Here is a 27,202-nt window from a genome sequence, read left to right on the forward strand (position 1 = left end):
ATTAATGTTGGTTTTAATAATTGAAAACTCATTTGTGAATTAAAACTGTTATAGATAAAAATTGAACTTCAGTATTTTTATGAATCTGAATTTCACAAAGCTTTTTTACTTCAGACCTCAGAGTAGTTTGCTGCTTCTAATTAATTTTTAAAAGTTTCTTCAAAGTTTACAATTAAAACCATACAATTTATGCTAAAGGGTCTCAGCTAAAAACAATATTAAAATGACTAATTTGATCTATATTTTATAAAGTAATAAAATTAAGAAGATACATAAATTATTCATTTTCCTTATATAGTAAATGAAAAGTACAAATTATACATTATATAAAAATTACACATTATATAAAGTACAAATTATACATTAAGTGATTGTTTGAATTCATTATAATGTACTAACATAACACTTCAATTTAAGATTATAAATAATAATAATTTTCTTTTATTAAATCCACTTTATAATATGTAGTCTTCTAAAGTAAGAGTTCTTTTCCATTGCAAGTTTTCTCTTTAAATAGTAGTAAATTCTTTTGGCTTTTTTGTGTCATAAAATTTCAATTTGGAGATCTAATATGAAAGTAGCCAAAAGTCCAATATGTTCCAGTAAAAGTTGACTTTCAAAAGCAGTGGTGGTAGGCCAGGTACAGCATCTGCTTAGCATGTATGAGGTCCTGAGTTTGATCCCAAGTACCACATGTCCCTTTAACACTGCCAATTAGGACCTCCATAAAAACACCCACCAATGTACCCTCAACTGGCCTATAGGCCACAGTTTGCTAACCTTATGCTTTAAATCATCACAGTTTAATACTGCACAGTAGGTTTAATTTTATATTTCAGTTGTTCACTGTTATATTGGCCAAAGTATAAGAACCTTTCCAATAAACTGGGATATAATAATTGGACGCTAAGAAAAGAAATCGCCCATATTCATTACACCATTAAGAATAGATCACATATCCAACATTATTACATGTTTTGTTTTGTTTTTTTTTTCCCCTTGACTCAGTTACACATCAGTCAACAGGGCATGTGATGAAAATAGATTCAATTATAAATTATGCACTTTAAAGATTTTCATTTAAATATTATTGTGTTTAATTTAAATATCTAACTGGACCTAAATGATTTCCCAGGAGGAAATCCTTAAGAAATCAAACTAAAGAACTAGACTGGAATTTGTTAGTTCCATGCACGAAAGAAGGATAATAGTTCAATAACTATAGTTCTAGGTTCTACTGTCATGAAAATTAGTTGCTTTATTGCTAATGTGTATTTAGATCTAAAATGTAGAATCATCAAAATATACTCAAATTCCATTGTAAATATATAATTTCATATTTAACTCATAAGTCTTAGAGATCTTCTATAAATTTTTAAGCCAAGAAAATATTTAGGCAACAAGTAAGCTCTACCAGACATAGAAGACAAGGCAAATTAACAGGTAATTACTGGGTCAAAGAGGGTTAAAAGAAAAGGCACTTTAAACTCAGGAATTAGGACTAATTCCTGTCAGCTCTTGAGGACTTTACAAATGCAGTCTTAGTCCAAAAGTTTACTTAAGAAATCATATTAAAAATTATCACAAACATTTATGGTTATGTAAACTTGCTGTTAAATCTATTAAGATGAAGCATTCAAAATAAATTTCAGTGGCAATGAGAGTCATGTTTCAAACAGAATGTCACTTTTTAAAAAAACTAAAAATCTTTATTAATTTTCTAGCTGATGTTTTAAAATAGAAAATTCTACATTATTTCAGCAATAATATTTCATTATATTATTAGATGGCTTTTTTGAAGGTTGTTTTACTTACACAAAACATTAGATGTATATTATTTATGAAAATTGGGTAAAGTCTAAAATAGTAAGAATAAGATCTTATTGTTATACTCTAAGTGTTTTGAGCAATACCAAGAGGTTATCTGTATAATTATTCATTAATTTATTCCATATTTGTGAGTATTCACATTGTTGGACACTAAAAAGGGTGGGCATGTTAATGAGTAAAATGGACATGTTTAAAGTACTTATACTCCTGAGTGAATCTCATTTTCCCCAAAGCTTCAGCACTTTATAAATGAGGCTTAAGCAACATACTTTCCCTGTGCTGAAGTATGGTAAAGACAAATCAAAGAGTAGATTGGATATTTGAGAGCTAAATAACAAACAGAGAAGATTACCTGGATCAGAGCTATTTTTGCTTACTCTATGACTGGCCTTATAATTGGCCCTAATATTCTTATATACCAATAAGTCCTACTGATTTTTAAAAGATGGTCTATATTTATTCACTTGTTTCTTGATTCAAAATGATCATCAAATTACTTTTGTTTGCTCCAGATTGGGTTTGATGCTGAATACAAATCAATTTCTTTTTCTAGTTTTGACAGTACACAGCAGCAACTACAAATTAGAAATGGATAGTATATATGTAGTATTTATATAACAAAATAAAAATATATTAAACTTATTAGTAGGTATAAAGTAATTCTTATCACTTATGTTATCCTAAAAATTTACTGAAGAACCAGTGACTGAATCCATACAGTTTAGATTATTATGAATAATTTATTCTGAAGATAATTTTTATTTCTAAGAGTACTGAAAAGGCTGAGAAAAATAATTAAAATAATCATTCTGAATGATTCCTTCCTGTGTGCCTTTCTCAGACCAGTTTAATACAGAGGAAAAAAAAAAGAAATATTTACATCTCAGCCATTCTGAAACATACTTGTTGAACTGGAAAGTAAGGCCATTTGAACACTGTCATGGTGTTGTGGGTTGTCCTATACCTGGACAGACTTATGTATTTAAACAAATAACATGTGAGAGAATAGTTTTCTTTTAAAAACTGAAGTCATACTGTCTATGTTTTTTTATAATTATTAACTTCAAGGACAGAGTTTTGCTGCATATGTTACCAATATGTTGGTAGAAATACTGATACATTAATACTGTGCTCGCTTTTTCCTCTGCCCACTGAATACAAGATAATTTGACCCATTTATTTACAGGCTCAACAAGGGCAATCCATTTCATGCTATAGCACTGACCCTTAACAAAGATCTTGTAAATGAGTAGCCTATTACAATATGTACAAGTGACCTTTAATTGCACCAGGAGGCTTTGTGTTAGAGGGGTTTTCAGGGCTACAGTAAATGTTGGTAAAATATTTACTGTTGAGCAGAAATATCAAAAATGTCCCCTATGCAGAATCAAAATATGTAAATTTAAAGTTTAAGGCTTTTATTTCTCTACAGCATGATCATGTCTTTTAGCTGTTAGTCAGAAAGATAAGCTTTCCCCCAATCAGATAAAAATTAAATATTTAGAAAATCCATAAATAATTAAATTCTTAAAAATCTAGTTAGATACAACTTTGCCTTTGTGACAAAAAAAAAAAAAGAAAAAAAAACCAAATTGCTACTATCTTCATTTTGTAATAGAAAATTTCCATTTCAGTAAAGGACACCTTTTCTATAGTTACTAAATGACTATAAAATTGGAAGTTTTACTACTTTCAAATGTGTATATATGAAAGGGTATATGTGTTCCCAGTGCATTCCAATTTTTGAATTAAATAATGTTATTAATTTTTTTCAATAAAGTACGGAATTAGATATATCATACTGCTGTTTGCTCAGAAATCTCTCAATGAGTACAATATACTTTTGACAGCCTTACCAAAATTGGGAATACATGACTTCATTAAACTATTCATTTTGGGTATCTTATTTCTGGAAGGCTCATGCCAAAATGATTTGGTTTGAGTCTCTACAACAACAGTGGGCTGAAATGACAGCACCTGACAAAACAAGTCAGTGAAATTTACGATGCTAGATATGAAGAATCTGAACTGGCTGGTCTCTGAGATGTCCACTGTGGCGTGGAATTATGACAGTAATAACTGACAAAATTTTACTTCCTACTCAAATAGAAGAATTGCTTTACTACTTCTCTAACTAAAGACATTTCTATCATACCGCATTTTTCTTAAATATTTACTATAGGCCCCCAAATTCTACCTTAAAAAAGACTCAATTTAAAAATATTTTTTAAAAGGTCTTAGAAAAAAACTGGTAATTTTAATCAAGTTACTTCTTTAAGGAGGCATACAATTTCTTCTTATATTTAAGCTGTAGGAGATTTTTCCAATAATCATAATAAAAGAAGAAAATGTTTTAAAATTAATAAAATTTACTGTTGTTTTTTCTTAAAGATGATGGTACAAAGACTTTTCAGAAATATGTGTAATGAAAAGAGCAGGCTTAATATAAGTGGATCAAACTTTCATTTAAATGGGTTATGTTAAAAGGGGAGGTAAACAATTGGGGACATTGGTGGTGGGGAATATACACTGGTGGAGCAATAGGTATTGGCTCACTGTATGACTGAAACTGGATCATGAACAGTTTTGTAACTGTGTATCTCACCATGATTCAATTTAAAAAAAAGTTAAAAAAATTAGAAACCTGACAATGTGGGTTTGATAAATTCTTACTAAACTTCGTATACTACTTGCACACATCTTAACTATCTTACAGGAAATTTTTATTTTTTATTATTTTATTGTATTTAGTCAGGGCTGGAGTGATAGCACAGCGAGTAGGGCGTTTGCTTGCATGCGGCTGACCCGGGTTCGATTCCTCCACCCCTCTCAGAGAGCTCGGGGAGCTACCGAGAGTATCTCACCCACATGACAAAGCCTGGCAAGCTCCCCGTGATGTATTCAATATGCCAAACACAGTATAACGAGTCTCACTGTGGAGACATTACTGGGCCCACTCAAGCAAATCGATGAACAATGGAAGGACAGTGAGTAACAATGACAGTGATTGTATTTAGTTAGTTTTGGCTGTGGGGCCATACCCAGTGTTGCCCAGGGGCTATTCCCAGCTTTGTACTTGGGACTTGCTCTTGGAGGTGCTTGGGGGACCATGTGTTGTGTCCAGAACCTAGCCTGGGCCTCTCACAGGCAAGGCATGCACTCAGCCATGTAATGGACACATACCATTATTTTCAGGCATACAAGGATTCAATTTTTTAATGATCTGATACTTTTAATATTATGAAATGATCACAAAAAGCAACACCCATCACCACAGATTGTTACAGTTTATTGCTAAGAAAACTTTTAAGATCTATTCTCACAGAGACTTTCAAATATGCAATATAGAATTATTAACTAGTCATCATGTGTTCATTACATTCTCATGACTTAACTTTATAATTGGAAGTTTATACCTTTTAACCATTTAAATCTATTTTTGGCCATCCACAAACCTTCATATCTGGCAACAACAATCTGTTCTCTATCTATGAGCTTTTGGTGTTTTAGATTCCACACATGGTATCTATCCATCTCTAACTGACTTATTTCATTTACAAAAATCTTTAAGAGTCATTCATTCTGTATATATATATATATATATATATATATATATATATATATATACACACACACAAATATCGGCCCTCCTGTTGTTCATCGATTTGCTCGAGCGGGCCCAGTAACGTCTCCATTGGAGATTTTGTTGTTACTGTGTTTGGCATATCGAATACATCATGGGTGACTTGCCAGGCTCCTTGCCGGGCTCTCTGAGAGGGGCAGAGGAATCGAACTCGGGTCGGCCATGTTCGCTACGTGTAAGGCAAACATCCTACTGCTGTGCTATATATAACTCTATATATACATGCACACACAAATATATACATATATAATCAACTATGTGTCTGTGTATATACATATATTGGTCACAGAAAATCATGCTGCTTATAAAAACGAGACCACATATAGTTTTAAAAATATTTTGGTGTATTGTTTTGGGGCCCACCTGGCTGTACTCAGGGCTTACTTCTGTTCTGTACTCAGGAATCATTCTTGTTGAACTTGGAGGAGGACCATATAGTATGCCAGGGACGGAACGTAGCTCAGCATTATGCAAGGCAAGCCTCCTTATCCACTGTATTCCCTCTCTCTAGCTCCCATATATACCTTTTTAGATTAGGGTTTTCAATTTCTTCAAGTAAACACCTAGAAGTGAATCTGGTATATCATATGGTAGTTCTTTTTCAAGATTTTGAGGAATTTTCCTTATTGTTTTCCATCACAGCCCTACCAATCTCCATTCACACCAATAGTGCACAAGGGCTTTCATTTCTTTATATTCTCACTAATTCTTATCATCGTGTTTTTATTTTGAGGCCACATCTGAGGATTCACAGGGGTTACTCTTCGCTCTGTACTCAAGAATTAACTCCTGGCATTTCTCGGGGGGGACTATATGGGATGTTGGGGATCAAATATGGGTTGCTATATTATATATACTATATATACTATATACCTGCTATATTATTGCTTTAGAACCTCATTTATTATTTTTTGATACTAGTCATTTTAACAGGTGTGAGGTGATAACTTGTGCTCTTGAGTTACATTTACCTATTAGTGATGCTAAGAATTTCTTCATATACTTGTTGGCAATCTAAGTTTTCTTTGAAAAAAGTCTGTTCAGATCTTTGCCCATTCTTTAATAAGAATAAGTTTATAAAAATAAACTATTGAGTTGTATGGATTCTTTACATATTTTAGATATCAACCTCTTATTATATATATATATATATCTACTACACACATTAACACATGTATTTAATATTGCAAAAATGTTCTCTGAGTCCACCAGGAGTGATCCCTGGGTGCAGAGGCTGGAGTAAACCCTAAGGACAGCTGGGTGTGACCCCAAAATCAACCTCCCCCCAAAAAACTCCCAAACCCCAAAATTAACCCCAAAACCCAAATTATAAACTTAGTATGACAGGTCTGGGTGGCCATTTTAAGATATATAAATCAGCCAAATATGAATTCACTCTTCTTTGCCAAATGAAGCAAAGATATGCAGCTAGCCCATCTACCAGGAAGCATGTGAAATGAACACAAAAGCAAACAGGCCTTCTGCTGCCTCAGGGAAAGTCACCAAGATGGCAGCTTCAATCATTCGGAATAATACTAAAGCAGCCATAGGCTTTTCTCAGAATGGAAACATGTCACTATTATTACAATATTCTAACAAATCAGAATGCAGAGAACAGAACACTTATGCAATCACATCCTGGAAGGGCACTTTACTCAACATTTAAGTGGAAAATAATTATAAAGAAATTTCAGAAAAATTGTCAGTGAACATAAATGACTCAGGGAAAAATGTTTTTTTCTTTCAATGTACTTTAACAGAATGGTAAAAAAGTGTACCACTTAGAAACAATTTCCTTTTACATTTTCCTTTAGGAATTATTAATGTAAGAACAGATTTTTGTGAAGTGATAAGTGAAAAGTTTGCCATTCCGATTGCTAGCACGAAACACTCATTTTTATCCTGAAATAGTGCTATTACTTTAGAAGTTTAACAGAATAAAATTTCATAACATTTATATAAGAAGCTATAGAAAAATCTTCATTTTGGGGGGTGGGCTGGGTGGGGAACTTACCTAGTTTTAAAATGTGTTTATGTGTTATGCAGCCATCTTTGGTCAATCATCAAAAAAAATCAAAGGAAAATTGGCATGACTCAACTCTAACTTTAATACCACATGATTGTGTCGTGTAAGCTTGTTTTGTGTGAGAGCTGCTGTGGGTTTAGCAGAGAGATTAACAACCGGACCTAAGCTGGCCTCCAAACCTTGCCCTGCTGATGCCTCAAGCTCTTTGAAGTCTGACCATCATACCTGGCAAAACAACAGTGGGAACTCGAATGGTGTCAGATCTAATCAAATTGTTCGCTGCAGCATAGCTAACTACGGGCTTCACTAATTGGCCCAATTGAGGATTATACCTTTTGCTACACATCGAGATAATAATTTAGTTAAATGATGTTTTTTTCCCTCCCTTATCTCTTCTAATTAAGATTCCAAAGTGGGAAGAAATAGGATTAGAGAGAGTTTCAAAAACTATGTTTCCTTTAAGGTGGCATAGACTTTTGATCGGCTCCCTATGACATGTGAAATCAATAGTGTACTATTAAAAAAACTTCTGGATTCTCTAGGAAACCTAAGAGGCACACTATATGTTTACATTACTTGGAAATTCCAATATAAATATGGGTGTGGAGATATATAGAGTGACTATATTAGAATGCAAACATAGGAAATGACATTTCTATAGTTAAGGAATGTTAATTTCAGTTTACTTTTGGCAAATGATTTCATCCACATGAATAACTGTCAGTGTTTGCCTTGCATGCTGCCAACTTGGGTTTGATTCTTCCATCCCTCTCGGAAAGCCCGGCAAGCTACTGAGTATCCCGCCTGCATGGCAGAGCCTGGAAAGCTCCCCGTGGTGTATTCAATATGCCAAAAATAGTAACAAGTCTCACATGGAGACGTTACTGGTGCCCACTCAAGCAAAACTATGAACAATGGGAGGACAGTGCTACAGTGCTATCCACAGTATAGCTGAGAATTAAAAAAAACAACAACAATGTTTTTGCAAGGCATAATTATTAGAAAAGATATACAAGACTATATGGTCCGTAAGGTTACAAACTAATAATGCTTCTGAACAAGATATTTATGCTTCCATTATTCCATTTAAGTGACATAATTGTGAATTGCCAAAATATGTTCTCTCTCTATCCCTTCTAACTCTAAGTAGAGTAAGCACACAGTCAGCTTTCTATCTTCTACTTAAAAACTGCAAAGGGAGGGACTGGAAAGAGTACAACAGGTTAGGCACCTGTTTTGCATACAACTAACCCCGGTTTGATGCCTAGCACTACATGTGATTCCCTGAGTGATTCCTGAGTCTTAGGAGCAAGCCTTGAGCACAGTTGGGTATGGCCTCAACATTCCCCCCTCTCCCACAAAAGTCAGAAAACTGCAAAGAGAATGAAGAAATATGTAGAGAAATAAGAAAGTCTCGGATCAAAGATAACATAGAACATTCAAGAATGTCTAACATTGTCATAGTGACTGATACTCTTGAATGTTTTCCCAACATGTAAAAATTTCAGATAATTTTATCAAATCATATCAAGTATAGTAGAGTCTACTTTATATATTATATACGTACATATAAAGTTACTTAATACAGATAATGTGGACATTCAGGTTTTATTATTTAAAAATAAATTTATTGGGCAGGAGAGATAGTATAGTATGTAAAGAGTGCTTACTCTGTATGGGGCCAACCTGAGTTCCAGCCTCGGCACCACATATGGTCCCCTGAGCACCGTTAGGTGTGATTCCTCAACACAAAGCCAGAAACAAGACCTGAGCACAGCGGGCCCTCACCACTAGTAAGAATGAATTTACTAAGTAAACGCACAAATGCATAAAAATAAAAACTGGCTTATTGGTTTCCCAAGCAGTGCTTAGGGGGCCTGGCGGTACTCCTGTAGATGCTTCGCTAACTGGGTCAGAGAGTTCAATGCTTGACCAGGTGATGCAGTGCTCCTGAGGACCCAGTGATGCTGGAGTAGAGGGGCAAGGTAACCCAGCAGTGCTTAGGGACCTCCAGGACTACACCAGAAGTGAGTGGTTATGGTATATGAGAAATCAAACTCACGTCTTTGTGCATGCAAGCATGCATCTCTAACAACTGATCTCACGTTCCTGATAACTGTTTTGGGAGAAAAAGTTTTGGAATTTGAGCTGTTCTGAGGTAATGTACGCTGAATAAGGAATCAAGTATGACAAGACAACTTTGAGTAAACTATAGGGGATTTTCTATACCCTTGAATTTCACTTATCTTATTAGACCCAAATAGATACATTATTTATGACAGTTGCTACTCTTTATAGGAGTATCCTATTCATGACTGAGTAAAACCTACACAAAAGTTAAAATTGAAAATTAATCATATTTTCTAATTTGAATTTAGAATGAATCTTAGAGTTTCAAACTGTTCCACTATCAAAGCAAAAACCCTGTTTATAATGATATTCAAGAGGCTTCTAGTAATATAATAAATTATTGACATTCTAATTATAAAGCTAATGTTACTAGTTTAAGATAAAAACAAGATAATGCAAAATAAAAAATAGCAAAATGATAGTTAATGCAAGTAAAAAAATGCTTCTCTGATTATGTAATTAAATTCAATCCAACCACATTTCAATTCCTACTATGTCTTTTCAACTTAAAAATAATTTTTTCCTCACACTATGCATGCATATTAGAGAAATTAACTGAGAGGGCAGTGTTTGTAGGTCACTTGACAGGTGGAGTTTATATAATATTTAGTCTATCATTTGTACTACTTTTAAAACTTCATAATTTATCAATCATATATGTATCTCAGCAAATATTTTATGCCTACTAAGTTATTCACATCATATGTAACTTAGTAGGCACAAGATACTATAAATTCTGGGATAGATATGTAGATGAAAAAGTTTCTGTATATGGAGTTTACTACTATATCTTAGCTATGTTTTTGTTATAAAATATTGAATCATTATATGGTAAATATAGAAAGAAATATACAAAGAAATTAAAAAAATTACTGGTTATAGTCGCTCTATCTGTTGGAAGCCTTTGGTGACTATTAGTGAAAAACCACAAAGTTTTTAATATATAAACAGGGCAGTAATAATTTAATAAATACTAAGGGAAAACTACCTTAGAAATATACACACACACACACACACACACACACACACACACATATATATATATATGAGGATTTGCCTTTTTTGTCCCTTGTTTCCAATTATGGCAAAATTTGAGACCATGTGATTGAAAGTAAATTCCAATATGTATATAACCAATATATTTTAAAAGAATCAGAAAAGCTATTTGTTTTAGCTACTAAATTACCTTTCTTTCTGAAAGTAGAAAGGAAATTTGATGCCTGAAATAGTAATGTCTCTGACTTTATAGTCTATTATGTTTGAAATATCAGGGCCGTTTTAAAAGGCACTTACGAATTGTGGATATGAATACACTGGCACCTGATAAAAAATTTCCACCTATAACAAAGAAATCATCTTGCTTCTAATTCCCATATCACCAAAAGACATGCTATTTGTATATATATTTTATAATATATTACTCTATAATCAAAGTAATTAATCAGAGAAACAACATGACTTTATACTTTATGATTTACCTCAGGCACATCTCTTCAGTTTGTTTGACTTACATATTTGACAATCACCAAATTAAATTTTATAGTGTGATTTAGTACACTATTTATAATGTTTTACCTGTATTTCTTTCCCTTAAACTATGAGTGTATTGGTTAGTTTATACCAGTCAAAATGTAAAAGATTTGATATATAGGACTTAAACTAAAGAATTTAGCTTTTAACAACAACAACAAAAATAATCATTGGTTTATGTTTTATTTTCAAATGCTGTTTTCAAACTATAGAGTGTGACCATTTATAATGACTCTCTTAGTTTAGACTACATGGGAAGAAGAAAGGAAATAGAATAGAAACTGATACAGTTAATAATCTTCCATTGCCTCTGATGTAAAAATAAGGTGACTATTAGAACTTAAGTATTCAAAGGAGAGGTCCCACATGATATTATGTGAATTTATTTCTTTTATTGGGGGGGTCCCCACACCTAGTAGTGCCCAGGGGCCACACCTGGTGATACTCTGGGAACCATATGCAGTGTTGGGATTTGAACCAGGGTCATAGCATAGACACATGCTAGGCAAGCACCTATACCTTTGTACGATCTTTCCTGTCCTAAGTACTAGCTATTTTCAACCTCTCACCTTCAATATGAATGTGTATTTAAGAATGTTTGTGTGTGTGTGTGTGTGTGTGTGTATCTGTGTGAGAAAGATAAGAGAGAGAGGTGGGTACGGGATGGGGTGTGGGCAAGCAGAAGCATGATTCACTTGACTGTACTACTTTCTCCTCTGAGTGATTTCATTGTTTTATTTTGTTGTTTTCACTAGGGAATCTCTAGTTTGTCTGATGACAGACAGAATAATACTCATTGGGATAAAGATGCCATTCAGAGGGGGAAAATACATTTTCCACGAAAACACAGAAATTTAACTTAGAAGAGAAAGTGAAACAACATTGGAACAATTACAGTGTTGGGTTTCATTTCAATGGCTTCTTTTGAGAACTAAAGCAAATTAGCTCAAGAATCACTACTTCTACACTGTGGTTCTTTTGGCTTTAAGTGGCTTTTGAAGGGAATATCCCCAGATGAGGAACTTCTAACACTCCTGCAGAGATGACCTGCTTGAAGAACTGACTGCCTGATTAACTATTAACTGCTCTCAATAGGATTAGATAATTAAGGACATTGATGACCATTAATTAGGAGGAGGGCACATTAATTTGTCACTGGATAGGGCCCTTACAATGATTTATAGGTTAGTGCTACTTGCACATGTGAAGGGAAAGAGTAAAAGAGAGGGAACCATTAAGTTACCTTATCAAGTGGCCAGCTAAAGAGGGCACAGGGTCACAAAAGGGCCAAAGTGGTCACTTAAGGGTGAAGTCCCAAACACCAAAGCAGTGCCAAGCCACATTGACCATCATTTGGTGAGGAAGTTAAAAATATGCTAATTTATTGGTGGCAATTCTCTCGTTTTATGGTTTCAAGCAGTTAAGACAAGTGGCCTGCTTAAGAGCTTTTCATTTGAAAAGAGATTAAACAAAATGGTTTGTCAAGGCTGCTTGGTTGTTTTATGCCTTTGTTAAGAAAAAATTGCACCGACTACACTGATAACTATCACATCACCCAAGACCATCTCTCTCTAAGCATTTATTTCTTTAATAAATACATCAATTCTAATTGCTTAATAGTGCTATGTTCATTTGCTCTTTAGCAAGATTAAGTTGAAATAAATCTTTTGTACTACTATTTTCTGTCACTATTGCTTGCATAAAGGTCACAAAACCGTCCAGATTTTGTAGAAAATATACTGAAAGACACTGGTACAAATTATACTTTGCTTTATTTGGCACGGAAAGCAGAAAGATGATTTCACTAATATACAGGAAAATGCCTTTAGACTAAAGATAAAGAGTCTTTTTTTTTAAAGCTATACAAAATTGTGGGTAACATTCACATTCCACACACAAGAAAGCACATCTCATTAACATTTAATTAAATATGTTTTGAAAGCCTTGGAAATATGCATATCATTCTTAGCCTGTAAGTTTGTAATCACTTTTAATAGACATTATAAACAAAATCTTTTTTGGTATATTCTGGTAGGAAACAAAAAGTTTAAAAATTATTCTGTTATAGCAAGACTTCAAAATATTTAGAATGAAACATTTTGAAAGAATTCCATTAGCATTAAAAAACCCTCCACAATTCAACAAATAAAGAGATAATGTTTACTTCAGATGGTAAATTAAAATATATAAGTTCTCTTACCTCAATGGAGAATAGCTTCTTTTTTAATTTAAAAGCTAAATCTTTGACATCTGATACATCACAAATCAAGTTATTAAGCCGTGGAATCTGCCGCATATGAATCAAACCTTGTGGAAAAAATTAAAAGAAAAAAATTTCAATGCTGTCATTGGATGCATGAATTAAAAGAGTCTTCCAGCAGAATCCTGTAAATTTACACACAAGCATCCTCCCCCTTTAAAACTGGAGCTTACTACCAGGAGCAATGAAGCAAATGGTGTGATTATACTCAAGTAATCAAGCAGAATAAGATAAACAGAAATCCTTGTGCGAGGACAACTAATTGCACTTTGGTACAGAAGTACAGATGTAAAGAGGGATCTTAATACTTGTCAAAACTACAGCCGGTTTGTGTGTGATTTTCTCTCGTATTTACAGTAAGCAAATATGGCTATCACCTTGCATGCTGCCCACGGCACCACTGAGTGATCTTTATTTTATTAAATGCACCAGTAAGCAGCCAGCAAAACAAGGCTTATGGGTTACTGATAACCAGTGAAGCACTACTGAAAACTATTTCATTTCGTACCTTATTAATGACTGAAACAAACCATGGAAGAAAACTAGATTCCAGTATCAAACATTATCCCCTATGCCACCCCAAGATACTCATTTTTGTGGCATGTCAGACCTTCATGGAGCTGTTTGAAGCTTTGTAATAGTGCTAGGTAAACTGTGAGCTTTGGCCTCTTGTCAGTAGAAACACTTGCTAATTTTTCCTGACAAGGCACTAGAGGGCTTTTGTAGAGCTTCATGCATTTACTGACTAAACTCAGGGTCATTTGCCAAAGACTAAGATACATGAGATTCTTCAGTGCTGTTCTGTCTACCCCAGTCCATATTTAAAAATCACCAACTCAAATTCCTAAACACAGTAGAAGATCAATCTAGATTTGAACAAAAAACAGATGAATCTTACAGAACGGTATCACTAGTAAATTCTTTTTTTGTGTGTGTTGGAACACTTATTAATGTACATATTTGTTTTAGTTTAAGAGGGTAATTCTTCAGGTGCTTAATTGCTCTTCAAAAACATTTCATCATAGTCTGGGCCAGGAAGTTAGCCAGAGCAGCAGATTATATGTATAGCAGGCATGAAGAATTTGATCCCTCCTGGTACCAAATGAACCTCATGTACCATCAGGAGTGGTACTAGGCCCCTGAGAAGTACCATTATAAATAAAAATATAACTTTATTTTTTTAACTTAAAATTGCAAAAGGTGTTATTAAGAAAACCAGTTGAGAAGCAAATTTTAAATCTTGGAGCAATTTAGCAAACTATACTAGAAATAAGCATATCATCATCCCAGTTGCACATACAACCTTGAATGCGCATGTTTAGCTATTAAGAGGAGGGTTCGCAGAATTAATAAGGGCCTCATCAGGTCCTCCTTATTAATAGAAACCATATTCCCCATCAAAACCATGTAATCTGTGGAAACAACTGATCACATCAGAGATTTCAACACAAAAAATCACAGCATTCTAACCTTAGAAATGTTTCAATCAGAACATTGCTTGTTTGTTTGTTTTGGGCCACATCTGGCTATGCTCAGTAATCACTCCTGGTTCTCTGCTTAGGGATCATTTCTGGAAGAACTCACAGGACCACAAGGGATGCCCGGGATTGGACCGGGTGGGCTGCACGCTAGACAAGAGGCCTGCATGCTGTACTATCTCTCCAGCTCTTCAAAACAATTTTTTACACCATAATTTTACTAAATTTCTAAATTCACAATACTTACAAATAATACTCATGCAAAACTTATGAAGGCAATATTTAACTGCAAGTTTTAAAAAGAAAATGAAAAAATGAAAACAATGACAGTTTATCCAGTTATATGATACAAAAGTTCTGGCGGGAATAAAATGCAGCATGATGACTACTGGTTAATAACAGTGTAGTGTCTATTTGAAAACTGCAAAACTTGTTAAGATTTTATAGGTTTTGTCACTAGAAAAAAAATATTATAATTATGGGTCGGGCTGGAACGATAGCACAGCGGTAGGGCATTCGCCTTACAAGCGGCCAACATGGCCGACCCAAGTTCGATTCCTCCGCCCCTCTCGGAGAGCCCGGCAAGCTACCGAGAGTATTGGATATGCCAGACACAGTAACAACAAAGTCTCCAATGGAGACGTTACTGGGCCCGCTCGAGCAAATCGACGATCAACGGGAGGGCCTTTACCTTTACCTTTAACTATGGGTCACCAAAGATACAAATAAAATCATTGTGGTAATAATTTCTTAATAAGTAAATATATCAAATTACTGTTTTCATATAGAACTAATACAATGTTATATCTCAATTATGTTTAATGAAAAGGAAAAATATTATTGAATCTCATTTATTTGTTTTTGCTGTGCTTGGAGTTGAATCTAAGGCCTTCACATGCAAGGTGTGTGATCTATCACTCAGCCACATTCCTTGTCAGAGGAAAGGGCTGAATCTTAATAGCTGCATTCCCACAGAGACAAAAATAATTGAATGATAATGCATGAATTATAAGCACAGTTAACCTGGGTATGCACTATATACACATTTATTCAGTTAAAACCATGAGGCAAAATATTTTATGGAAGCAATTTTTACATTGCACATTTTCTAGTTTTTTAAAACACTTTATTACTTGATCATGCTTTTACTTTTTTGGTGGGGGGAAAGGCAGGGCTCTGTCAGATGATGCTCAGGGGTTAGTTACTCCTGACTCTGTGCTCAGGGGTCATTCCTTAATCCCAGCTCTTTTTATTTGTTTTTTGGGTCACACCCGGCATTGCACAGGGGTTACTCCTGGCTCTGCACTCAGCAATTACTCCTGGCAGTGCTCAGGGGACCATATAGGATGTTGGGAATCAAACCCAGGTTGGCCGCGTGCAAGGCAAACACCCTACTCACTGTGCTATAGCTCCAGCCCCTCCAGCTCTATTTTGTTAATTTCCAAAGGTCATATATTAACTCTTCAGAGGCTTGATAATTACCATACACTTTAACACATGTAAAATATACCACACACTTTAACACATTTTAATATTTATTTATTTATTTGCTTTTTTGGGTCACACCTGGTGATGCACAGGGGTTACTCCTGGCTCTGCATTCAGTAATTACCCGTGGCAGTGCTAAGGGTACCATATGGGGTGCTGGGAATTGAACCCGGGTTGTCCACGCAAGGCAAATGCCCTGCCTGCTATGCTATTGCTCCAGCCCCTAACACATTTTTAATAGGTCCTGGAAATTGAAATAATTCTGTAGCCACTTGTAGAGTCTAATATCACAGTTTATCGTTTATTTATTTATTTTTGAAGTCTCCTATGTGGTGCTCAAGGAGCCCAGTGGACACTCCCAGTGATAACTGACCAACCAGGCCAGTGGTTCGGTGTTAGAGCCTGAGGATGTGGTACTGGCAACCACAGGGCCACCGCCACCTCAGTGGCATCAGGGGTCTCCAAGGCTGCAGCTCAGCTAGGTGGTGGCCAGGGTCACATCCCATTATATTTGGGAGGCAAATGGTGCTGAGGAAGGAGCCATGTTTTCCATATACTGTGTATGTGCTTCAGCCCTTTGAGTTGTATTCCTAGTTCCCACTCTTCCATAGTTCACAGTTGAAACAAGTTGTCAAAAAAATAGACCAGGAATGAAACTTTATATACTGGTATAAAACCCATGCTATTGATACTAGATATGAAAGACAAAGATGCTTTAGTACCCAAAAAGCAACACATTCTTCTCATTATAAAGGTAATGCTTACCATGGTAATCCTTAAATAATGGGTTGGTTACTTTTTCAGAACCAATAAATGATTCCAGTCCAACTACTGTATCTGATAAGTTTGTAATGCGATCAATAATTGCTTTATTCTGCAAAAAAAGAAACAAAACATTCAAATTATTTAAAAATATAAGACTCATATAGTGCCATTATACCACCTCAATAAAAACTAATAGAGAAGTAGTTAACAAAGAAAAGCAACATAAAAGTTGCAACTATCACAGAATCTAAAACTGGATGCAAACTAAAAATTCCAGTAGGGGCAAACTATGCTATTTTATTTGAAGATCTGAGGGTGCACACCTTAATATATTTGAAGATCTGAGGGGGCACACCTTAATTTTGGCAGAAAACAATCACTATCCTGTTTTTGTCCTGAGATCTCCAAGCCTGCTCGGATCGGGGCTGAGCATCCTCCACCCAGATCCTCCATATTCCAGTAGGCAGGGGTCACACCCACCAACTGGCCCCCTGGCGCTGTGTAATCCCATCAACGGCCAAGACCCAGAGACTATAAAACCCAGCTCCCGGAAGAAAACAGCGCAGAGTCTCCTGCCCTCACGCCTTGCTGTCCTTGCCGGGGCCCCTTGGAGGCAAGCGGGTTGAGTTTCTTTCCCCACCCCGACCAGGGCTCCGGCAGCCAAAGACCTTCAGAACCAGCCACCACCATGCTGAGACCACTCTCTGCACACATGAAGGTACCAGCAGAGAACAAAGGCATGCGGGTCCTGGGGCTGAGATCTCCAAGCCTGTTCGATCTTATTATCTCATTCCTACTTAGGATAAACTGGCAGGCTACCAAATGTAACCTGCCCACACTGCAGAGTCTGGCAAACTCCCCGTGGTGTACCCAATATGCCAAATACCAGTAACAATGATGGGTCTCATTCTCCTAACCCTGAAAGAGCCTTGAATATGGCACTTTTTAAAAAATCTCAGGGCTATGACGAGGAGAAGTTGCTGGGGCCTGCTCGAGGCAATCCACGAACAACAGGATGGTCGTGATTGTGATCGTCCTATTTTTGTAAGAGCAAGGCAATCTTTATTCTCTTTATTCTAATTTGCTATTATTTCTTGAATTCTTTTTCCCACTTCCCATTGGAAAGTCTGACAGACACCGGTATTCAGAAGCAATAGCTAGCACAGTATAATATTCAAGGTTAGGTCCTCTTGTCAGCTGTCAGCTTGGTCCAGGTTCTAATCCTAGAGAGCTGAGGACCTCAGTGTATATTAGAAACATGGGAGCATTCAGTTAAGAAATGCAGCATCTTTGGAGTCTTTAGCTCTTTTTATCCAGATGCTGCAATTTGGGTTTGGGATATAACAAAAGCAAAGTAAAGAACTTGATCTGTAGCCTAGTTTTTGCTCCTATACACAACTAACACAAGCAATACTACTGCTAAATAATACCGCATAAAGGTATAATGGTTTAAGTACCCAGAATTTCACGGCTATAAGAAATAAGCTATTAGAAATATTCATTTAATAAATAGGTTTAAGAAATTAAATCATGCAAATTTAGTATTTCTGTGATCTCTGAACAGAGTGGTAGATTGGATTGTTGTTTTGACCTTGTCAGCAAGGTTTCTTTTTTTTTCTTTTTTTTAAAAAATTTTTATTAGTGAGACACCATGAGGTACAGTTGCAGACTTACAAATCTTTGTGCTCGAGTTTCAATTATACAACGGTCAAATACCCATCCCTCTACCAGTGTCCATTTCCCACCACCACGGATCCCAGTATCCCTCCCACCCCTCATCACCCCATCCCACCCTGCCTCTGGCAGGGCATTCCCTTTTGTTCTCTCTCTCCTTTTGGGTACTGTGGTTTGCAAAAGAGGCATTGAGTGGCAATCATGTTCGGTCTATAGTCTACTTTCAGCATGCTTCTCCCATCCTGGGAGGATCCTCCCAACACCCTTTATTTGGTTCTCCCTTCTCTATCTGAGCTCCCTTTTCCCCTAGCATGTGTGGCTGGCCTCCAAGCCATGGAACAAAATTCCTGGTACTAATCTCGGCCATTCTTGGGTTTAGTCTCCTATTTTGTTACTTTATGTTCCCCAGATGAATGCAATCTTTCTGTGTCTATCCCGCTCTTTCTGAGTCATTTTGCTTAACATGATACATTCCATGTAGTATCACTTGTATGTAAATTTCATGACTTCGTCTTTTCTAACAGCTACATAGTACAGCAAGGTTTTTGATGTGCAGTAACACATTAAAAATGTTTTATTTACCCAAGAATAGCTGTGATAAATACCAGGAGGTTTACTCCATGGCTTGGAGGCCAGCCGCACACTCTAAGGGTAAAGGCAGCTCAGATAGAGAAGGGAGCACCAAATAAAGGGTGCTGGGAAGATTTGCCCAGGATGGGAGATGCATGCTGAAAGTAGACTATAGACCGAACATGATTGCCACCGAATGCCTCTTTTGCAAAACACAGCACCCAAAAAGAGAGAGAGAACAAAAGGGCGTGCCCTGCCACAGAGGCAGGGTGGGATGGGGGATTTGGGGAGTGGGAGAGATACTGGGATTGGTGGGAGTGGAGAATGGGCACTGGTGGAAGGATGGGTACTTGATCATTGTATAACTGAAAACCAAACACAAAAATTTGTATGTCTACAACTGTACCTCATGGCGTTTCACTAATAAAAATGTTTTATTTTTAAGATCTAAATAGGTTTAAAATGTTGTTTGTACAATTAAAAACATTAAACTTACACAGGTACCTATCTGAAACTACATTTATTTTTTTATGTGTTTTTTTTTTTTATTTTGGTTTTTGGGCCACACCTGGTGATGCCCAGAGATTACTCCTGGCTTTACACTAAGGAATCACTCCTGGTACTGCTAGGGGAACTATATAGGATGTTGGGGATTGAAACTTGCTGTGTTCAAGGCAAATGCTCTACCTACTGTTCTCTGGGCCCTGAAACTGCATTAAAAAAATAGACAGGAGGGGCTGGAGTGATAATACAGCACGTAGCGTGCTTGCCTTGCATGTAGCTGACTCAGGTTTGATCCCTGGTACCACTGATGATCCCCTAAACCCTGCCAGGAGTAAGCCCTGCTGAATGTAACCCTCAACTCACCAATAATGGAAGGAGCTGTCCTCCCGTTGTTCATCGATTTGCTCGAGCGGGCCCAGTAACGTCTCCATTGTGAGACTTCTTGTTACTGTGTTTGGCATATTGAATACTCTCGGTATCTTGCCAGGTTCTCTTAGAGGAGCGGAAGAATTGAACCTGGCTTGGCCAGATTGGCTGCGTGCAAGGCAGACGCCCTACCGCTGTGCTATCGCTCCAGCCCGGTTTATCACCAATAATAAAGTTTATCAACAATAATAAAAAATTAAAAACAGACAGGAAATGCAAAATATTTAGAAAGTTTATTAATTCAATGCTATCTCCCCAGTTAGAGAATTCAAATATAATTAGACTCCTACTTTATGAAAGTGATTATTGATCTCACTGGTACTACTGCTTATTAAATTCTTTTATAAAAACTGTATAAATTTGTTCTTTTAAAAAAGAATACAAGCTGGTATTAATAGATTTGGTTAAGAAATATACAGCAGCCTCTGATACTAAACATTATGCTTAAATGACTGGTTGACTCACACCTAGAGGAGAATTTAAACTCTCCCACAAATAGAGATGAGTGCTATGCAAAGGTTGTTTCAGTCATTAGAATCAGTACTCTTCAAAGAAAGAGTAAAAATAATCACCCTTGGTTAATTTTAATCATTTGGACACCATGTTAAAAAAAAAAGAGCATATTTGGAAATGCCTACTTTTTCCCTGAGATGATTTTTCATCCAATGGCGAGAAAATAATTCAGATTGATTCCTTACTTTCAGTTCTGTGTCACAGGAGATGGTTCTACTCCAGGATTAACAGGGGCTTCAGAGACCATAAACATGTTCCACTCAATATTTCTTTAGCCAAAGACCATTATATCAAACTCATCCAGGTTGGGTTTCAGCCAGTTATTCTTCACCCAAACAAAAATGTCTGCCAGACATTCCAACAGCTGGGAGACAGTTCACAATGAGTCAACTTGAAATGATTCATTGTGCTGAGTACTGAACAATGTTAGGGTCGGGGGTGGGGTGTGGCTGGTTTAGTTATAGAGGGTGAGAACAAGTGAGGGATGAAGAATATCATGTGGTTCTCCCATTAAGAAGAATCCTAGATAACAACCAGCAGGCTCTTATCACTTCATTTTTAGGATAAACTCAACTGGGAAGAGTACTCCAGTCATGGACCCTCAGATGAACATGCACTTTATAAAGGCTACTGACAATATTTCTTAATCAAAAAGGTCAGATTTCCTTTTATCTGTAAGTAGAAGACTAAGTTTATGTATTTAAATATGTGAATCTAAAATGCTAAGAGTAAATATTTTTACTGGAACACAATGTAAGAATTTTAGTACTATAAGCTAGAGATTTCATAATATAAATCAAGAATAAGAGTTTAAGATTGGGATTAGTTTTTCATTGTAGTAGTGTATCAGCAAGGACCTGTATATTGAATGGTCAACCTGACACTTGCTTATTTCAAAGAAAATTTCTTTAATTTAACCTTAAATTTTAATAATAAACCATTTAACACTGTAGTATTTGTCAACAGTATGGGCATTTTAAAGGTAATATGTGGAAGATTAAAAACTTAATTATCAATTTTATAGAAGAAAATGAATGAATTCCAAACATGAAAAATTATAGAGCCTATAAGTATAAATTTCATAAACTTATTTATCTAGTTCTAAATTCCAAAAAGCTTATATCACAGCTAACTATAACCTAAAATTCTATTTTAAAAGCTTTCATAAAATATTAAATAGAAAAAAACCTTATGCTATTACCATAATAAAGTTACATAAAAGTGAATTATTGCATTCTGCACAGCAGTTGCTAGAAATAGTTTATGTAATATGAAAGCCTATATTAATTATAAAAGTTGTACTGATATCTGAAAAAGTCTACAGAATAAAAAGCACTAGTAACTGGATATAGAAGAAAAACACCTGAATCTCTCCCTGAGACAAACTTTTTTCTTAATTACAAACTCATCCAATCTTTCAGTAACTTGTATTTAGTAACATTTAAAAGACATTTGGGCATGGAAATAAACATCTTCAAAAGATAAAATAGATACAAATTACTTTGTATCTCCAAATTCATACAAAGTATGATTTATTCTTGCAAACATATCTTAAAACTAGTCTTGTCAAAAGGTCTTTCAAATAATATCAATTATAATTCTTTACATAAAATTATCTAAAATTAACAGCTTAAAAATTCCTTAGGAGCTTACAAATTTACTTTATAGTAGGATACACCATGAACAATATATTTTAATAATATATAGCTCACAGTATTTAGAAAGCTTTAGCATGCTTTAAACAGAGGCTTTGAGATTAAATCTTCCATACTCTCAATTCAACAGATTCTGTTTTTGTTATTAGCGAAGTCATGAAGTCTCTTTGGTCTACCATGTATGTCAATAACTTTGAAATAAATTCTGAATAATTTTATGTGAATTAAAATATTATTGCATTAACATGTCTGATAGAGAATCCTTGAATAAGGACATCTAGGACCTACCAGTATGAGTAAATTAATGACTATGCTGTATGCATGGCATAATGACCTAACCCAAATATGTACAATGATACCGCCACCCCTCCTCCTTGCCCATCTGGATGTGAGAATCTAGGATGGCTCAAAAATCCTTCTTATACTAGACAAATCTCCCTTCACTCCTGGGTGAAAGTTGTCAGCTCTGGAGAGTAGCCAAGACAAGTCTAGGAGGGAAGCCAGAAGAGAAGAGAGCCAGTGTCCAGGAGTTTAAGAGTTTGCTGGCAGTTTCAAACCGCATTGTATTAAGTTACATAAAAGGCTCTTAAAAACTTTCTATTGCAATCCATTTTCTTAAATTATACCTGTTTTCATGATGTCAAATGTTTTTGCAAATTTGAAATAGTAAACCAGATGATACAGATGACTACTTTTAGACAATTCTAATTTTAATTTCACACAGAAAAGTGAGGGTTTTAGTCTAGATTCCCTTGTTTGGTTTTATGGAAAGCTTCCTGTTTGCTTTCATAGAATGGTATACTCCTTTTATTAGAATACACCAAATCCATTAAACAGTTTTAAATAAAGATTAACTTAATGCTCTTAATACAACAAAGTGCATAAAGTTCAAACTATGAACATTAGGTGATAAAAATTCTATTACTACCATATTATGCTCCTCATTTTCTAATAAAAGTTGTTAAGATATCTATTTAGAGATGCTAACAATTAGAATCCCTTAAACTTGGAACGCTTTCTTACTTCCTTGAGCCTAACTACCTCAACAATGTAAAAAATATATGAATCCCATGGCAAGTATATCTTCATGGAAGATTTTCACAAGAAAAATCTAAAGTAATTACCTAATCATTTAATTACCAAGAAGCTTGAAGTGAACAGAGCAATTGCATCCATAAAGCATTTAAGCCTCAAATAAGAGCAAGCTCTAGGTTACTCAACTTAGTGTTCTAAGATAACACACACAGCTTGAAGGGAAGATCTCCCATTAGTATGGCACATACATTAGGTTTGGGATTATAACAGCACAAAAATGTGATAAAGCTAAAGTTCAAAAGTTAAAGAAATAGGGGTGGGGTTGTGGCTCGCGGAAAAGTGCAAGCTGTGCAGCATAAGAGTTGGGTGTAATCCTTGGCACTGCAAACAGAAACAAAAACAAAAACCAAAAATATGAACAAAAATATAAATGTATTACTTTATGTTTGATCCTACTATATGATCTGATGTTGGATGGGGGTGGTGGGGTGAGAGGTGGAGGAAATCATATAAGAAAAGCAAATATGGTACACTCAGCAGTTCAGGTTAGATTAACATCTTGAAAAAAATGACATGCATAGAAACACAAACACATTGCAATGCATCACATTTCTTTGTCATATAATCCAAAAATCAAACTCAGATAAAAAAGAAAAATCTAGAGCTATATAATGAGGTATTTGTTTTTCAATGCTCAGTAAATTCTCCATTCTCTAGAAATCAAGTTCTGAATTAATAAAATTATTTTGCAGTTTGCAACTTTCTACAAACTATCCTCACAGTTGTAATTTATATTATTTATTAAAGAAATTGTTATGGGTGACATAATTCTGTTCATGATTATTTGGAATTCAGAAATAATGTAATTTTAGAAGATAAAATATATAATGAATATGTATAAGGAATGCAGATGCCAAGTTAGATCTTTGAAGATAAACAATAAACTAAAGTTATAGTTAACTTAAAAATATAAAGGAACTTTTGTACATTAAAAATTCTAAGCATAAAGCTTTCTTGGTAGACTGAGATACTGAAAGACATATAAGGAAATCATAAATAAAAAGTATTTTAGTTCCGTTTTCTAATTCTTAACTCATATCTTAATGGCAAGTATACTTAATTTCAAGGGCAAAAGAAATTGCTGAATTAGTTATCAAATTACTATGAGTAAGGAACAGAATCATATCTTATTTTTGCATTTTTATGTGAGCAAATAGTTGGTATTATAAAATTTGTTATAAAACAGAAATTCTTTGAACCAAAGAAAATTTTAAGAACACATGATGTTATTTTCAGGAATGATTTACTCAAATACCATATGCTTTGTTAAACATGAATCTACATCAGTTTTCCTTCATTACACCAAATTTTATATATTTTGAAAACTCTTAAAAATTAGATGAATAAAATACTTTGATAAAAATATGAAACAGAATAATGTACAACAAGTCATTGTAGGTATTGCTCACAAACTATAAACCATCTAGTTTCATATTATACAAATAATTCTTATATCAACTTGTTTGCTTTTTTTTTTGCTTAAAATGTTTTGTGAGCTAACTTCCTAAATCAGAAAGCTGTTGCTTATGAATTTATACTTGAATGCCTTCAAACACAATTCACATGCCCCAAAGCCCATGCTCCTCCTGAAAAAACAAATGATACTATCCAAAGAGCAAACAGAGCGTCCAGCTGATGTTTGTGATGCAGTGGTAATTTAAAGATACTAAAGTTTAAAATCAGCTTAGAATAATCCCATATTGAGTATAAAATGATAGCCTGTCATCAGGAACAGGCTGACAGAGCCAGGTCCAGATGGGAGACTGGCTGGGAAAAAGGATGAGGCAGGTGGGGAAGTGATGGGAACCTGACAGAAGACAGGACTACTCCCTCTGCTGGCAAGGTTCTCACCTGCTTGGATTTTTAACTAATGACTGACTTTTCTTTAATTATTTAAGATAATAAGCAATAAATTATGTAAGGTGCTCCTTTCTTCTGTTGGCTCTTCTGCATCTCCACATATTCAAGCTCATGGTATCCTCCTTTCTCACGATTAATTTATCCAAGATATAAGGATCCAATGGTTCACCAGGAGGTCCAATTATTTATCGTGTAATTTAATTACCATAAGCATAAACAAATGTAGTACTGCTTTTATACCATGAATATTAAAAAAAGAACAATTTTCACTTATATTTGTCGGTGGATATGCATACTTGAAGAAAAAATATCATGGGTTATAAACTTCACATTCTTTCTCAGCCTCTGCATAATGCCCTGTAATGAAACACTATAGAAATGAACCATATAAATCAACTATACAGGGAACAAGGAAACAGCATGTCATAGCAAAATAGCATAGATGTACAGCGCCAAACCTATCTGATAATCTAATGATCTGAGTTTACAGATATTATGTACTAATATGTAAGAAGTTAAGAACTAATGTTTATACAAATATATGTTCAACTTTACAGAAAAATCATTCAATATTTGATTTTCAATGTAAGTTAATAGCTGCAGCAAAAACATTTAGTAAAAATCTGTTCTAAGATTTTGGCCTACAACCAGAAGCTCCCAGAACAGGAGGGATCAGCTTTTTCACCCACTGTTCTCATCTGAATCCTGGCTTAAAAGCGATTCCAGCTCCCAGCTTTCCAGAAGGCTCCATCCCAGGAATCCCTGCCTGCCATTTGGTTTGCTGATTTTAATCTCTCAGGACTTTCTTACAGTGGCTCTACTATGCTGAACTGGCACTTGCTACTAGAAGTGAGTTATTATTAAACCTGTAGGTCAATTGTGGCACTAACAACTCTTTGGAAGCTTTCAGCCACAGTGTACAATTTTGCTAGTCTAATTAAATATTAATTCTAAGTGTTACATTTTGTGGCTGAGAGCTTTTATTTTCCATCATCAGCCTGGAAGAAAAAGAGGTTACAAGGCTAATTTAATCTCTTCCCCTGTCCTTCCCAACATTAAAGATTAACTACATAGGGTGCGAAACATTATTAAAGAAACAGGAACTCTTTATATAGTAATAATTATGTAATTAATAGCAAAGGGCTAAAATACAATGCAGAGATATAAGATATGACCTGCAATTTAACAATTTAATTTATAATTAGTTATAAACATTTTTTTGTCTTTACATTAAGAAATAGTATCCTCTTTTGAAGACAGTTTTCTCCTTACCATAAGATATGCATCCTGTCTACAGAAATAGAAATAAATGAGAATTTTTAGTTTTTTGTGGTATCTTCAGATTTAATACCAAAGACAATATGCTCAGTGATTTTATCTGTAGCATAAAGGTAAATGTAAATAGATTGTATACTTCTTTTCTATACAGAAAGTTTTGTGATAGGGAAAAGCTGAAAATAAAACCTGCTTTAAAGATCCTTTCCTCTTTATCTCTACCATATGTAAGTAGACTGTACACAGAGGTCCCATCCGCTTCTGCCTCCCAAAGAGTTGTGTCCATGCCTGGACTGTGGGCCCTATAAAGACTTTAGTCCAGCAGCCAAAGATCCCATATGCCTAAACAGATGACTCAGTCTCTATACTAGGGAGAGATGTTTCACTACTTCTATCATTTTTAACTTCTATCATCAGTTGAAAACCTTGGCTCTAAGTCATGCTCTATAACTACCGTTATTACAAAGAACTACATAGGAC

The 27,202-nt window shown here is 35.1% G+C and overlaps 1 protein-coding gene across 1 annotated transcript in view; it reads right to left on the reverse strand.

Annotated features, from left to right (window-relative positions):
* The window catches only part of ELP4 (elongator acetyltransferase complex subunit 4), a 207,343-nt gene that overhangs the window by 109,924 nt on the left and 70,217 nt on the right, over positions 1-27,202 (reverse strand). The window contains exons 8-9 of the mRNA XM_056135529.1: positions 17,151-17,259; positions 13,360-13,466 (exon numbers count right to left, since the gene is read on the reverse strand). Of these exons, the coding sequence (XP_055991504.1) occupies positions 13,360-13,466; positions 17,151-17,259 (216 nt within the window). The remainder of the gene's footprint in view (positions 1-13,359; positions 13,467-17,150; positions 17,260-27,202) is intronic.

The sequence above is a fragment of the Sorex fumeus genome, unplaced genomic scaffold (genome assembly GCF_029834395.1).
Source record: "Sorex fumeus unplaced genomic scaffold, SorFum_2.1 ptg000007l, whole genome shotgun sequence".
NCBI classification, from domain to species: Eukaryota; Metazoa; Chordata; class Mammalia; order Eulipotyphla; family Soricidae; genus Sorex; species Sorex fumeus.